This window comes from Cebidichthys violaceus, unplaced genomic scaffold (assembly GCF_023349555.1).
Source record: "Cebidichthys violaceus isolate CVI_PGR_0920_01 unplaced genomic scaffold, fCebVio1.0.p SCAF_103, whole genome shotgun sequence".
NCBI lineage: Eukaryota > Metazoa > Chordata > Actinopteri > Perciformes > Stichaeidae > Cebidichthys > Cebidichthys violaceus.
In genome coordinates, this window is record NW_027176267.1 from 65,001 (window position 1) to 76,935 (window position 11,935).

The 11,935-nt window shown below is 44.3% G+C and overlaps 4 protein-coding genes across 4 annotated transcripts in view; 3 read left to right on the forward strand and 1 right to left on the reverse strand.

The window, feature by feature from the left end:
* The window catches only part of cavin2b (caveolae associated protein 2b), a 6,087-nt gene extending 1,192 nt beyond the window's left edge, over positions 1 to 4,895 (forward strand). Inside the window, exons 2-6 of the mRNA XM_068730169.1 lie at positions 838 to 978; positions 1,069 to 1,170; positions 2,181 to 2,447; positions 2,529 to 2,681; positions 3,089 to 4,895. Of these exons, the coding sequence (XP_068586270.1) occupies positions 838 to 978; positions 1,069 to 1,170; positions 2,181 to 2,447; positions 2,529 to 2,681; positions 3,089 to 3,439 (1,014 nt within the window). The 3' untranslated portion in view covers positions 3,440 to 4,895. The remainder of the gene's footprint in view (positions 1 to 837; positions 979 to 1,068; positions 1,171 to 2,180; positions 2,448 to 2,528; positions 2,682 to 3,088) is intronic.
* A 300-nt stretch (positions 4,896 to 5,195) lies between these two features.
* ebpl (EBP like) lies at positions 5,196 to 6,838 on the forward strand. Its single transcript, XM_068729895.1, has 4 exons — positions 5,196 to 5,501; positions 5,642 to 5,711; positions 5,874 to 6,012; positions 6,534 to 6,838. The coding sequence occupies exons 1-4, from the start codon at positions 5,325 to 5,327 to the stop codon at positions 6,781 to 6,783; spliced, it is 636 nt and encodes a 211-aa protein (XP_068585996.1). The 5' UTR covers positions 5,196 to 5,324; the 3' UTR covers positions 6,784 to 6,838.
* Positions 6,839 to 7,061: 223 nt separating this feature from the next.
* On the reverse strand, positions 7,062 to 9,016 carry arl11 (ADP-ribosylation factor-like 11). Its single transcript, XM_068729907.1, has 5 exons — positions 8,899 to 9,016; positions 8,724 to 8,789; positions 8,428 to 8,543; positions 8,173 to 8,350; positions 7,062 to 7,290 (listed from the first exon to the last, which is right to left on the reverse strand). The coding sequence occupies exons 1-5, from the start codon at positions 8,929 to 8,931 to the stop codon at positions 7,162 to 7,164; spliced, it is 522 nt and encodes a 173-aa protein (XP_068586008.1). The 5' UTR covers positions 8,932 to 9,016; the 3' UTR covers positions 7,062 to 7,161.
* Positions 9,017 to 9,728: 712 nt separating this feature from the next.
* Positions 9,729 to 11,853, forward strand: eef1b2 (eukaryotic translation elongation factor 1 beta 2). The gene is made up of 7 exons (XM_068730219.1): positions 9,729 to 9,859; positions 10,438 to 10,560; positions 10,646 to 10,787; positions 10,874 to 10,940; positions 11,125 to 11,250; positions 11,572 to 11,639; positions 11,728 to 11,853. Exons 1-7 carry the CDS (start codon positions 9,780 to 9,782, stop codon positions 11,812 to 11,814), a joined length of 693 nt encoding a protein of 230 aa, XP_068586320.1. The 5' UTR covers positions 9,729 to 9,779; the 3' UTR covers positions 11,815 to 11,853.
* Positions 11,854 to 11,935: the final 82 nt, after the last annotated feature.

The following is an 11,935-nucleotide window of genomic DNA, read 5'->3' on the forward strand; positions in this document are numbered from 1 at the left end:
TGACTGTAGATTCCTCACATGTTTCTCGTATCAAGAAGCTTCAGCTGAAAGTCTTTGCTCACAGAGAACTAATTTAAAACAAACATCATTTCATAACTTTGACCTTTGGCTGCATTTTTAACTGAAGCACAAAGCAGACAAACTGCTTCCTGTTGTCTGCATTCATTCATGTTCAGGCTGGTTTGGTGGAAACAATAAAAGTGAGCCACAGAGCTACAGCAGTGAGTGTACTGGTAGTAACGTTAGCTGTCAGCCAAACAGACTGTACAAAACACTGAGCAACAGCTGGGGTGTCTGTCTGTCTGTCTGTCTGTCTCTCTCTCTATGTGGTCATCACAGGTCTCTCACTCGTTCCCTCTCAGTTTTGTTGTTGTCTGTTCTTAAACTCATAGCTCTGCTGGTGGCTGAAGTCTCTGCCATACTGGAAAGCAATTTATGCTTTTGTTCCTTTACAGTTTCTGTGTGGACTTCACAATAGTTGTGCAGAACAAAATAAGCATTAATAATTAACTTCAAACGTCCGCTATGTGAGCTGGAGACTGGACAATAACAGCTGCTTCCTCCGCATGTCGGCAGTAGTAGAACTATAAAATGTTGACTTTAACCTCACAACAGCTGCTAGTAAAGACAACAACATTAGCAACACCTGTAATCAGTTACGTTGAATTAACCTGGTAGTCGTTCGGTAATCAAAGTTTCCAGATCTTCTGGAAAGGGTCACGTGAACGGGGCGTGAGGAATCAGGGAAGGACACGTGACCGATGACATGATAGCATTAGCTCTCCAGGTGATTCATGAAGATTCTAAAGCTTCGGCCATTGGCTGGTTGTGTTCCAGGTGCATCAGGTGGAGATGGAAGGTGTGGTCAGAGGGATCCAGGCTGATATGACCAAACTGTCCAAGAGCCACAGTCACACCTCCAACACCGTCAGCAAGCTGCTGGACAAGAGCCGCAAACTGTCCGTCACCATGAAGGAGGTAAAGATATCACACCTGTATTTAAATATATCTCATACCTGTTTCTAAATGTACCTGTACCTGTACTTATACCTTCACCTGCTCCTGAAGGTTCGTGATAAGATGGAGCGTCAGGGTCACCAGGTGAGGAAGCTGGAGGCGAACCATCATCACCTGATCAGCAGGAACAACTTCAAAGTTCTCATCTTCCAGGTGAGTGTGATGAAGGGTCAGTTAAAGGTTTACGTTCTCCAGTACTCAAGTTCTTTCTACATCTGTAAAGTTCTTTCTAGACGGTATGGTTCTCCACAAATACATTCTCCTTAGACAGTATGGTTCTCCACAGATAGCATTGTTCCCTCATCGATAGTAAAGCTCTCCACAGACCTTTTTTCTTCACAGACAGTATGGTTCTCCAGCTTTCTCTTTGTCTGTTGTTAATTTTCCATCTGTGACCTTATTTGGTCATCGGCTGCTGCAGGAAGTGAACTTGAGGTCTGAGCTGTCATCATGTGATCTGGTTGTCACGGTTACATCAAAGTGAGTTATAATAAAGTCAGACTGCTGACTGTCACAACTACCGTTTATTATTGATAATAACATGTTATTATAGGTGAGTAAAGGTAACTAAGTACTGTACATGCTGGTCATGTGTATCGTGTGTCTTCTGTCTTGTTTCACCAACACTAAACATTCCTGTCCTCCCTAAAATACCCAGCATTCCTCACTGCATGTGTGGCTCAGTGGGTGTGGTTCTCTGTCAGCGTTTAGCTCTTTCAGCTCTTCATCCTCCTGTTTGTGTTGCTCTTCTGTTTAACAAGTATGTGGTATCCAGTATGTGTAAAACTACTTGAAGACAGAACAACCATGTACCACTAAACGGACAAAAGTATGTGGACAGCCCTGTCGAGGTTCCACTATTGGCTCCCTAACACTTTTGTATAGGTTTTTTAAGGAACTCCTTATGTTCCCCGGGCATTTCTCAAACCCCCAGGTTCCTCTAAAGTTCACCTTACCATTTCCTACGGTTCCCCCACAGTTTCTTTCAGGTTCCTCTAAAGTTCACCTTACCATTTCCTACGTTTCCCCCACAGTTTCTCTAAGGTTCCCCTGAGGTTTCTGTAAAGGTCCTACTGAAGCTCATTTAACCTCATGCTGAGGTTCCACTTAGGGCCCCTTAACATTCTCCAGGTTCTTCGAACATTTCCTCTTCTCTTCTTCAGGAGGAGAACGAGATCCCCTCCAGTGTCTTCGTGAAGGATCCTCCTCCGTTCCCTCGTGATGAGATTTTGGAAGAAGGCGATGAATCGATGGTGGGCGTCACCGACGGAAACCGTTCCCAGGAGGGTGGGCTTCACACCATCGACCTATCGTCTGACGAGGACGTCGGGCTGGAGGCGGAGCTAGAGGAGGAAGAGATGTGGCCTCACGATCTGGAGAACATGGAGAAGTCCAGAGCAGAGAAACTGAAACATTCCAGTCTGAAGAAGGTAAGAACCACAGACAGGCACACAGGCAGACAGACAGGTGTACAGGCACACAGACAGGTGTAATAGTTCTTTTCTCTGCAGGTCGACAGTCTGAAGAAGGCGTTCTCCAGGCAGAACATCGAAAAGAAGATGACGAAGATCGGAACAAAGATTGTTTCTCAGGAACAACGAGAGAAGATCAAGAAGAGAACCTCTAGTCTGAAGGTTTCACCTCTGACCTTCAGCATCAGGAAGGTAGTCTGTGTTCTTCTGTTACTCCAAGAACCAGCAGGTTCTATTAAGTCCTCTCCAGACTGATGGGCCCTAAGGTACCTCTAATGTTCCTCTATGGTTCCCCCAAGGTTCCTCTAATGTTTCTCTATGGTTCCCCCAAGGTTCCTCTAACATTCCTCTATGGCTCCCCAAAGTTCCTCTAGCATTCCTCTATGGTTCCCCAAAGTTCCTCTAGCATTCCTCTATGGTTCCTCTGAACATTTTCCAAAGGCACCCCAAGTTTGCCCAAAGTCTCCTGGATCAATCCTCGAGGTTTGACACCAGGTCCCCTTAAGGTTCTCTCTAGTCCTCACAGCTGGTCCACTAAAGATCCATAGGGTTCCCGTATGGTTCCACTTCCTGTGACCTCTGGTTCTCTGTGTTTTCAGCCTCGGAGCAGCTCCGACTCTCAGCCCCCCGACGCCTCTCTTCAGGTGGACGACTCTGTGGTCGTCGAGGCCGACGTCGACCTCTCTCCACTGGGTGACACTGACCAGGTCTCCTTCACCGAGGTCCACGCCCAGCTGGCTCCGGACGAGCAGGAGGTGAAAGAGGTGGAGGAGGAGGAGGAGGAGAAAGAAGAGGAGCAGGAGAAGGAGGAGGAGAAAGAGGAGGAGCAGGAGAAAGAGGAGGAGGAGAAGGGAGGAGTGGAGGATCTGTCGGTGGTCTCAGAGGGAGTCGGTGAAGACTACGCTCTGTCCTCCACACTGCCTCAGGAGGAGAAAGAGGAGGAACCCTGAACTCTCGGATTGTTAAAGAAACAGTTCAACATCTAGTGAAGTTCCTCTCTGGGAGGCAGATCAATCATTTATTATGATTCAGATTGTTTCCATGTTTCCACCTCAGCATGAAGACAGCTAGCTTAGCATAAACAGCTAGCTTAGCTTCCTCAGAGAGAAGAAGAGTTCACTAAATGTTGACCTGTGTCTTTAAAGTGTTATTAATGGATAGAACTACGTAACTCCAACATTTTAAGTTTTCTGATTTTTAGATTTAGGTTTTGAATGAAGACGGAGAATTTTAACATTTTATTCTTCAACTGATCTGAGAACCTAAAAAATAAAAACATCACTAAATTTGGAGTTACGCGTTCTCTTCTGGTCAAAGTTTATTTTCATTTCTATTCTTATTCTTGTTATTACTGATATAAAAACACCCAAACTAACAATCAGCCAATCAATAAAACTAACATACACACATTAAGGAACCATACAAGTCAATCACTGAAAACATGGTGCTGAACTCTTATGTTGTATTTATTGTAACATTATACTTGCTTTGAGGTTCCTCTTAGGTTCTACTACCGTTTCCCATTTTCTCAAGGTTCCTCAAAAGGTCGGCCTAACATTCCCCAAAAGATAGCTGTTTTCACTAAAGTACCTCTAACATTCTCCAATGCATGTCCAAGGTTCCACCAGAGTTCCCATAAAGGTTTTTGAGCTTTGTTCCTCCAAGGTTCCTCTAATGTTCCCCGAAGTTCGTCCAAAGTTTCTCTATTGTTTCACAAAGTTTTCCCCCGGGTTCCTTCAAGGGTCCTCTAATGTTCCCCATGGTTTGTCTCAAGTTTCTCTAATGTTTCACAAAGTTCTCCTTCGGGTTTCTATGAGGTTCCTCTAACATTCCACTTGGGTTCCCTTCTGAAGGTTCCCTCACGTTTCCACTGAGGTTCCTTCAAGATTCCCCCAGCTTTTTCTTAAGCTTCCTCTCACGTTCCCCAACTCCTTCTTCTCCTGATTATGTGTGTTGATATCTACACTGACTAATAACCAGCCTGTTGATAATTGATCTTCTTATTAACTACACAAAAGTATTAACTGAAACAGTGACAGAAACACTGATCAGCAGAACTGATCAATCAGTTTGATCTGTGACACAATCGATTTAGTATTTAGTATGCAAGAGGAAGGTTAAATACTCAGTATTTATGTACATGTACATGTATATATATATATATATATATATATATATATATATGTGTGTGTGTGTGTATATATATACTGAGCTAAATACTTTTAATATCCAGTGTTAAAAGCAGACTGATGTTTTTTTTCTTTGCTGTTTTCAGGTTTGAAGTCACAGTTGTTGTTTTTTTGCATATATAGAAACTTTCTGCTGCCAAAGAACTTTTCCTGTTTGACTTCCTGTTAAAGTTTGACCTGAACTATATAATCAATAAAATCTATTTGTGTAACCACATTTCTGTTTCCTGGCTCTCATTTCATTTGATATGTATGTATATATGTATAAATACATACACATACATCATTATTATTTATCTCTGTGCTCTAAAAGGTTCTAATGAAGCTGTAAAATGGTTCTACAGCTAAAGATCTGTTCTGAATGGAGTCTGGTCTCTACGGTCTCTGTGGGAGGGGCGGGGTCAGAGAGTCGGGTGTCCTCCTCAGAAGCCAATGGGATGGTTCGGGGGCGGGGCTTAGAACTATCACAGCCAATAAAGACATGTGGGGGCGGGGCCCTGAAACGTCTCCACATTCACACAGTTTGACCTGATTCTTTACAGTGTGTCTGTCTGAGCAGAGTACTACTACAGAGTACTACCACAGAATACTACCACAGAGTATTACTACAGAGTACTACTTGTACTGGGTGGAGAGCTGACATCAGATGGATTCAGTGCTGCCCCCTGGCCTCTCTTTGGTCTCTGTCTTGTCTCTGTTAGCATGCGGCGTCCAGGTGTTAGCTGCCGTCCTGCTAACACACAGGTATGGTGGGCGGAGCTCTGCAAAGGACAGGTGGGTCCTGCTATGGCTCTTCTATGATGTCATCGTCCATCTGACACTGGTACGACCAATCAGAACCAGTTTACAGTTTGTTCATGGCTTCTTATCCATTTCATTGTTTGTTGTTTATTACTTTTAGCTTGTTGTTGGCCTCATTGTTTATTTGTGATTAATTGTTTGTTGTTTATTGTTTGTCCACAGGAAGGTCCGTTTGTCTACATGTCTCTTGTTGGGACAGTGGAGACATCTGAAGGTCCGCTGGCTGAACTCTGTGAGTTTAACTTCTAATTAATATACTTCTACAGTACTACGTCTATTACTGCTTTAAAGAAGGAACTATTCTACTTTTAACACACAATCCTTTGTCTCTCTCACTCCTTGCCCCTGTCCCACACCTATCTCTCTCCACACCTGGCTGTCTGTCTGTCTGTAGGGAAGGAGTACAGCAAAGCTGATCGTCGTTGGCTGACTTCTGATCCGACGATAGTCTCCATAGAAATTCTGACCGTCGTACTCGACTCTCTACTCGGTTTGCTACTTATACATGCAGTACTGAGGGACGAATACTACAGGTAATACTACAACATATACTACAGACTGGACTCACACTGAGCCAGCGCCAACTATAAGCCTGAACCAGCCCCAACTATAACCCTGAACCAGTCCCAACTGTAAACCTGAACCAGCCCCAACTATAAGCCTGAACCAGTCCCAACTGTAAACCTGAACCAGCCCCAACTATAAGCCTGAACCAGCCCCAACTACAAACCTGAACCAGCCCCAACTATAAGCCTGAACCAGCCCCAACTATAAGCCTGAACCAGCCCCAACTATAAGCCTGAACCAGCCCCAACTACAAACCTGAACCAGCCCCAACTATAAGCCTGAACCAGCCCCAACTATAAGCCTGAACCAGCCCCAACTATAAGCCTGAACCAGCCCTAACTATAAACCTGAACCAGCCCCAACTATAAGCCTGAGTCACATGTAGCAACATGTACTACAGACTGGAGTCTCTACTCGCTGTACTACTGATACACACAGTACAGAAGGACAAATACTACAGGTAATATTACTACTTGTGTGTTTACAGACACTTCCTGCAGGTCTCTCTGAGCGTGTGCGAGCTGTACGGAGGCTGGATGACGTTCTGTCCCGATTGGCTGATTGGTTCTCCTCACCTGGACACCTCGAACTGGATGCACCTGTGGGTCTACCTGGTCTTCTTTAACGGGGTCTGGGTCCTGGTCCCGGTTCTGCTGTTGGTCCAGTCCTGGTTCTCTCTGAGGAGGCTGCACAGACTCGGACCGGACGACGATGTAAACAAGAAGAAGACGATGTGAACCGATCACCGATTAATCAACATGATTGATCTTTAATTAAAGACTTAAAATCAAACAGACTCATGTGTTCAGTCTTCATCTTAATTAACCTTGAGTAGAACCAACGTATTAAAACCAATGTATTAAAACTAACGTATTAAAACTGACGTATTAAAACTAACATATTAATCAATAAAACTAACGTATTAATCAATACCTCACAATGATTGATTGATGCATTTATATGAGAGTTAATGATCCTTTAAACCTTGAAGTTTGATTATCAAACAAACACAAAATCAGTCATCTTTATACTTTTATTATTTCATCTACACAAAAACACTTTTCACTTCTAATCAATATAAATAATAAATATTGTGAATTTGAATCCCCCCCCTCTTATGTCTTCTTGATGAGTTTGCTGACGGACATGAAGGCCTGCTGGAGGCCGAGTCCCTTCAGAGCGCTGCAGGCCTGAATCTCCCACAAACGATCCTCATGACTGGGAAGATCCAGCTGATTGGAGATCTGATGGGGGGGGGGGGGGGGGGGGGGGAGAAAATTAAAACGATTAGATTGAACTGGTTTGTTCAGAGTTCAACCTGAGCCGGCCCCAACTATAAACCTGAACCAGCCCCAACTATAAGCCTGAACCAGCCCCAACTATAAACCTGAACCAGCCCCAACTATAAGCCTGAACCAGCCCCAACTATAAGCCTGAACCAGCCCTAACTATAAACCTGAACCAGCCCCAACTATAGTGTTGATGGAGCTGCTACAATGTTAGCATAGCCTCGCACCGATCGATCCGAGCTCCATTGAGAAAACAAGCATTTTAAAAGTTATTTGCTTGTCGTCCTGTGGAGAGATCACTAATTCAGACTTTTTACAAATCGGCATCATTACGTAGTTATTTCAGCATCCCTATTTGTCTGTTTATTGCAGTTAAATCACAGTCAAATCTGTTTATTTGGGGTTCATACAGCTGTAGTAAACCAGCTAGACACAGTGAACACAGCTCAATGAAATCCATGGAGCTGGGTTCACTATGTTATGAACCCAGACATGACGGCGTTCAGTTTACTGGGATATGTGGGACTTCCACAACATGTAGTAAGCAGAAATATAGGTTATTTTGTCCATGGTTGATGGCGGACAGTTGAACGGCTTCCAGGGCGATAAGCTACGCCCCCTCTCCGGCGCGTCTAGCGCGATTCACGCAAATGAACACAAATGGTCCCCGGCAAGACCGGCGGCGCGATTCACGCGACGCGAATAATTTGCATCGCGTTTGGTGTGAACACAGCATAAGCATAAAAGAGGAGGGGGAAAAAGAGGTTGAAGTGGTTTGCTGTAAGTTGAACTGGTTCTGAATGAACTGGTTCTGAATGAACTGGTTCTTCTCCGTACCTCCCTGATGGTCATGGAGTTTGCCAGGTCCTTCTTGTTGGCCAGAACCATCAGAGGAACTCCTCGTAGCTTCTCCTCATTCAGAACCTTCTTCAGGACCTTCTGGGCCTCTGGAAGTCGAGCTGGATCACTGCTGTCCACCACGAAGACCAGAGCCTTACAGTCATCTAGGTAGTACCTGAGAAAGAGGAGGAGGAAGAGGAGTCTGTTTGTTTGTTTGTTTGTTTACTTTGTGTTTGTTTACTTCTTGTTTACCTCCAGTTGGCTCTCATACTCTTCTGTCCTCCGACGTCCCAAACAGTCAGAGACGACTTTTTGTCGAGGTCCAGAGTTCCTACGTTGAAGCCGATGGTCGGAGACGTTTCCATCACCTGAAAGATAACGATCACATTCACACTTGGATATGACAATATTCACACCTGGATATGACAATATTCACACCTGGATATGACAATATATACACCTGGATGTCACAATATTCACTTTCACAGGTGAGACACACTGAGATTCACAGCTGTCTAACATGAAGGAATTCACCTGTTGAGACTCACCTGTCCTGTCAGCAGTCTGGCCAATAGAGTCGACTTTCCTGCCGAGTCCAAACCCATCAGGACCACCTGAACACACAAACAGATATTTAAAGTTCTGGTTCACGTCCCTGATCAGAGACAGGTGTCAGGTGGGTCAGGTGAGTTTAAAGTTCAGGTGATCTGAAGTGTGACTTACCTGAGGAGAGGTGGGGCTGTGAGTCTGACCCATTACTCTTCTGTCTTCTTCTTCTGGTGGAATAAAATCAGAGTAAAGTCGACCTTCTGACTGACTGCTCTGAGTCTGACTGAACTCAGCTGTCTAACATCTTTCAGGTGTGTTCAGGTTCAGTGAAGCCGTCGGCCAATAGGAGAGCAGCGTCCAACGAGAGCAGGTCATGTGACAGAGTGACAGGTCTGACTGCATTTTTGTATCAGAGGCAGGTTGAGTCACATTTAAACACACGATGAAGAAGAAGAAGAACCTGCAGGTTCATTTCTTTGAGTTAAATAAAGTTTAAACAAACAGACGTGATGTTTGATAAATAGATAATGATGTTTGAGTTCTGAGATGATTTACATCTCATTTACATTTACAGTGAAACAGAAACTCTATTCATGAAGAAAACAAACAGAACCAGAGAAGAACTAAAACAGGTTCATCGGTACAATCTCACCATATATACACATATATACATATATATATATATATATATATATATATATATATATATATATACACACACATAAATATACGCGTATATATATATATATATATATATATATATATATATATATATATATAAGCGTATATACGTATATATATATATATATATATATATATATATATATATATATATATATATATATATATATATATATATATATATATATATAAAACCCTTGAGCCCCCCCCCCCCTTCTTCCTCCTCCTCCTCCTCCTCCAGATTCAGCGGTGAGGAGGAGGAGCTGTGTCCGGTGAGGAGGAGTCTATCTCCGGGTATAAAGTCGGCTCCTTCCCGTCTCCTCCTTCCTTCTCTTGCTCCTCCGACGGCTCCTTCCTTCCTCCTCGTCGTCATCATGGGCTTCGGTGACTTGAAATCTGCGTCTGGACTCAAAGTTCTGAACGGGTTCTTATCGGACCGGAGCTACATCGAGGGGTCAGTAGAGACCGGTAGAGACCAGTAGAAACCAGTAGAAACTAAGAGGGATCTAGTTCTGCAGAGAGAAGCTGGCAGCTGCCAGGCGGCCGCCATCTTGGCTCAACTGCTAACGTTAGCATCATTAGCTCACAGTCCGTTAGCGGCCTTTAAATCACTGAAATGCGTTATAAAACTGACGTTAAGCTTTTAAAGTCGCGGGTCGTCTGCAGGAGAGTGAACTGATAATTGTCAAGAGTTAAAGATCAGTTTTATTTTTTTATTATTATCGATGTATTAGCTGCTTTGTTAGCATTGAGCCACATGGTGCTAACAAGCTCACTAATGCTACATGTCACCTAAAGTTTAATAAGTTAAAGTAATTAACACTCTTCTTGTCTCACTGATCCATATTTAAATGTCTTGATCCGTATTTATGATCATCAGACTAAACACATGCTAACAGGAAGAGCTTTTGAGCTAAAACGTGAGCTTATAAAAAACGCCATGTTTCCTGTTGACGTCCATCTTAAAGGGACAGTGTCCTCTAACTCATCTCTTTACAACCTCTTTCTCTCTCCCCCCCACCCCATCCTCAGGTATGTCCCCTCTCAGGCAGATGTGGCCGTCTTCGAAACTATCTCGGCTCCGCCCACTGCCGACCTAAGCCACGCCCTCCGCTGGTTCAACCACATCAAGTCATACCAGAGCCAGAAGAGCAGGTGAGGGTGGTGACATCATTGACAGGCGTGTACACACAGGTGTGCATGTGACATCATCAGTGACTCCGCCTCCTCCTCCTGTCAGTCTCCCAGGTGTGAAGAAGCCTCTGGGTCAATACGGGCCCCCAGGTGTGGCCGACACCACCTCTGGCTCCGCCCCCGCCGCCAAGGAGGAGGACGACGATGATGAAGATGATGACATCGACCTGTTCGGCTCTGACGAAGAGGTGACCTCGCCGCGATGTCGTCCACGACCTCGTTCAGTTGATCTATATATCTCGTGGGTTAAACGTTCCCTGTGTTTGGTCTGCAGGAGGACGCAGAAGCAGCCCGTCTGAAGGAGGAACGTCTGGCTCAATACGCTGCTAAGAAGTCAAAGAGTGAGTGACAGCCAGTCTCAACCAATCAGTGTTGATCCCACGACTCTTCATGATGATCACAATCACCATCTTTCGGCTGACTACCTGATGGATACCTTTTTTGTTTACCTGAGAGTCTCGTGGCTCCTGTAATTGCATATTCAGACTGGTTTCCATGGTAGCTGACCTTCATCTTCCTCTTTAGAGCCTGCCCTCATCGCCAAGTCTTCGATCCTATTGGACGTGAAGCCGTGGGACGATGAGACGGACATGTCGAAGCTGGAGGAATGTGTTCGTAGTATTCAGATGGACGGGCTGCTCTGGGGACAGTGTAAGAATACTACAGTAGTACTACATGTAGAACTAGTCTTAAGTTTCTTAATCTTTTGTGGATCAGTTATCGATCATAAACTGAGTCTCTGCAGACTTGATGATGATCAAACTCACCATCTTTCAACTGAATGTGTGATGTCACAACAGGATCTGAAACCTCTGCAGAGAAACAAACTGATCATTGATTAAAGCCCCACTGATGCACAAAATCTATCTATCTATCTATCTATCTATCTATCTATCTATCTATCTATCTATCTATCTATCTATCTATCTATCCATCCTCACTGTTGCACAATAATCTATATTTGTCCTTTAGCCAAACTGGTCCCTGTGGGTTACGGCATCAAGAAGCTGCAGATCGGATGTGTGGTGGAAGACGACAAGGTGCGTGTGTGGTGTGTGCGTGTGTGCGTGCGTGTGTGCGCGTGTTTACATGCGTGTGTTTACATGCGTGTGTTTACCTGTGTCTCAGGTGGGCACAGACATCCTGGAGGAACACATCTCAGCCTTTGAGGACTTCGTTCAGTCGATGGACGTCGCTGCTTTCAACAAGATCTGAAAACAAAACGTTAATAATAAAAAGCAGTTTGCCACAAAACAGACTTGTCTTTTATTAAGAAGTGGGAGGAGCCACAGCAGCTGTTTGGGTTAGGGTTACATGTCACATTAAAGAAAATGCC

Excerpts from the sequence above, each read along its gene's own strand:
- ebpl (XM_068729895.1), top strand. The coding sequence starts at position 5,325 with ATGGATTCAGTGCTGCCCCCTGGCCTCTCTTTGGTCTCTGTCTTGTCT. Across the intron at positions 5,502-5,641 it reads TCATCGTCCATCTGACACTG|GAAGGTCCGTTTGTCTACAT; the intron begins GTACGACCAATC and ends GTTTGTCCACAG. Across the intron at positions 6,013-6,533 it reads CTGAGGGACGAATACTACAG|ACACTTCCTGCAGGTCTCTC; the intron begins GTAATACTACAA and ends GTGTGTTTACAG.
- arl11 (XM_068729907.1), bottom strand. The coding sequence starts at position 8,931 with ATGGGTCAGACTCACAGCCCCACCTCTCCTCAG. Across the intron at positions 8,544-8,723 it reads CCAGACTGCTGACAGGACAG|GTGATGGAAACGTCTCCGAC; the intron begins GTGAGTCTCAAC and ends GTTATCTTTCAG. Across the intron at positions 7,291-8,172 it reads ACTCCATGACCATCAGGGAG|ATCTCCAATCAGCTGGATCT; the intron begins GTACGGAGAAGA and ends CCCCCCCATCAG.
- eef1b2 (XM_068730219.1), top strand. The coding sequence starts at position 9,780 with ATGGGCTTCGGTGACTTGAAATCTGCGTCTGGACTCAAAGTTCTGAAC. Across the intron at positions 10,941-11,124 it reads CGCTGCTAAGAAGTCAAAGA|AGCCTGCCCTCATCGCCAAG; the intron begins GTGAGTGACAGC and ends CTTCCTCTTTAG. Across the intron at positions 11,640-11,727 it reads GTGTGGTGGAAGACGACAAG|GTGGGCACAGACATCCTGGA; the intron begins GTGCGTGTGTGG and ends CCTGTGTCTCAG.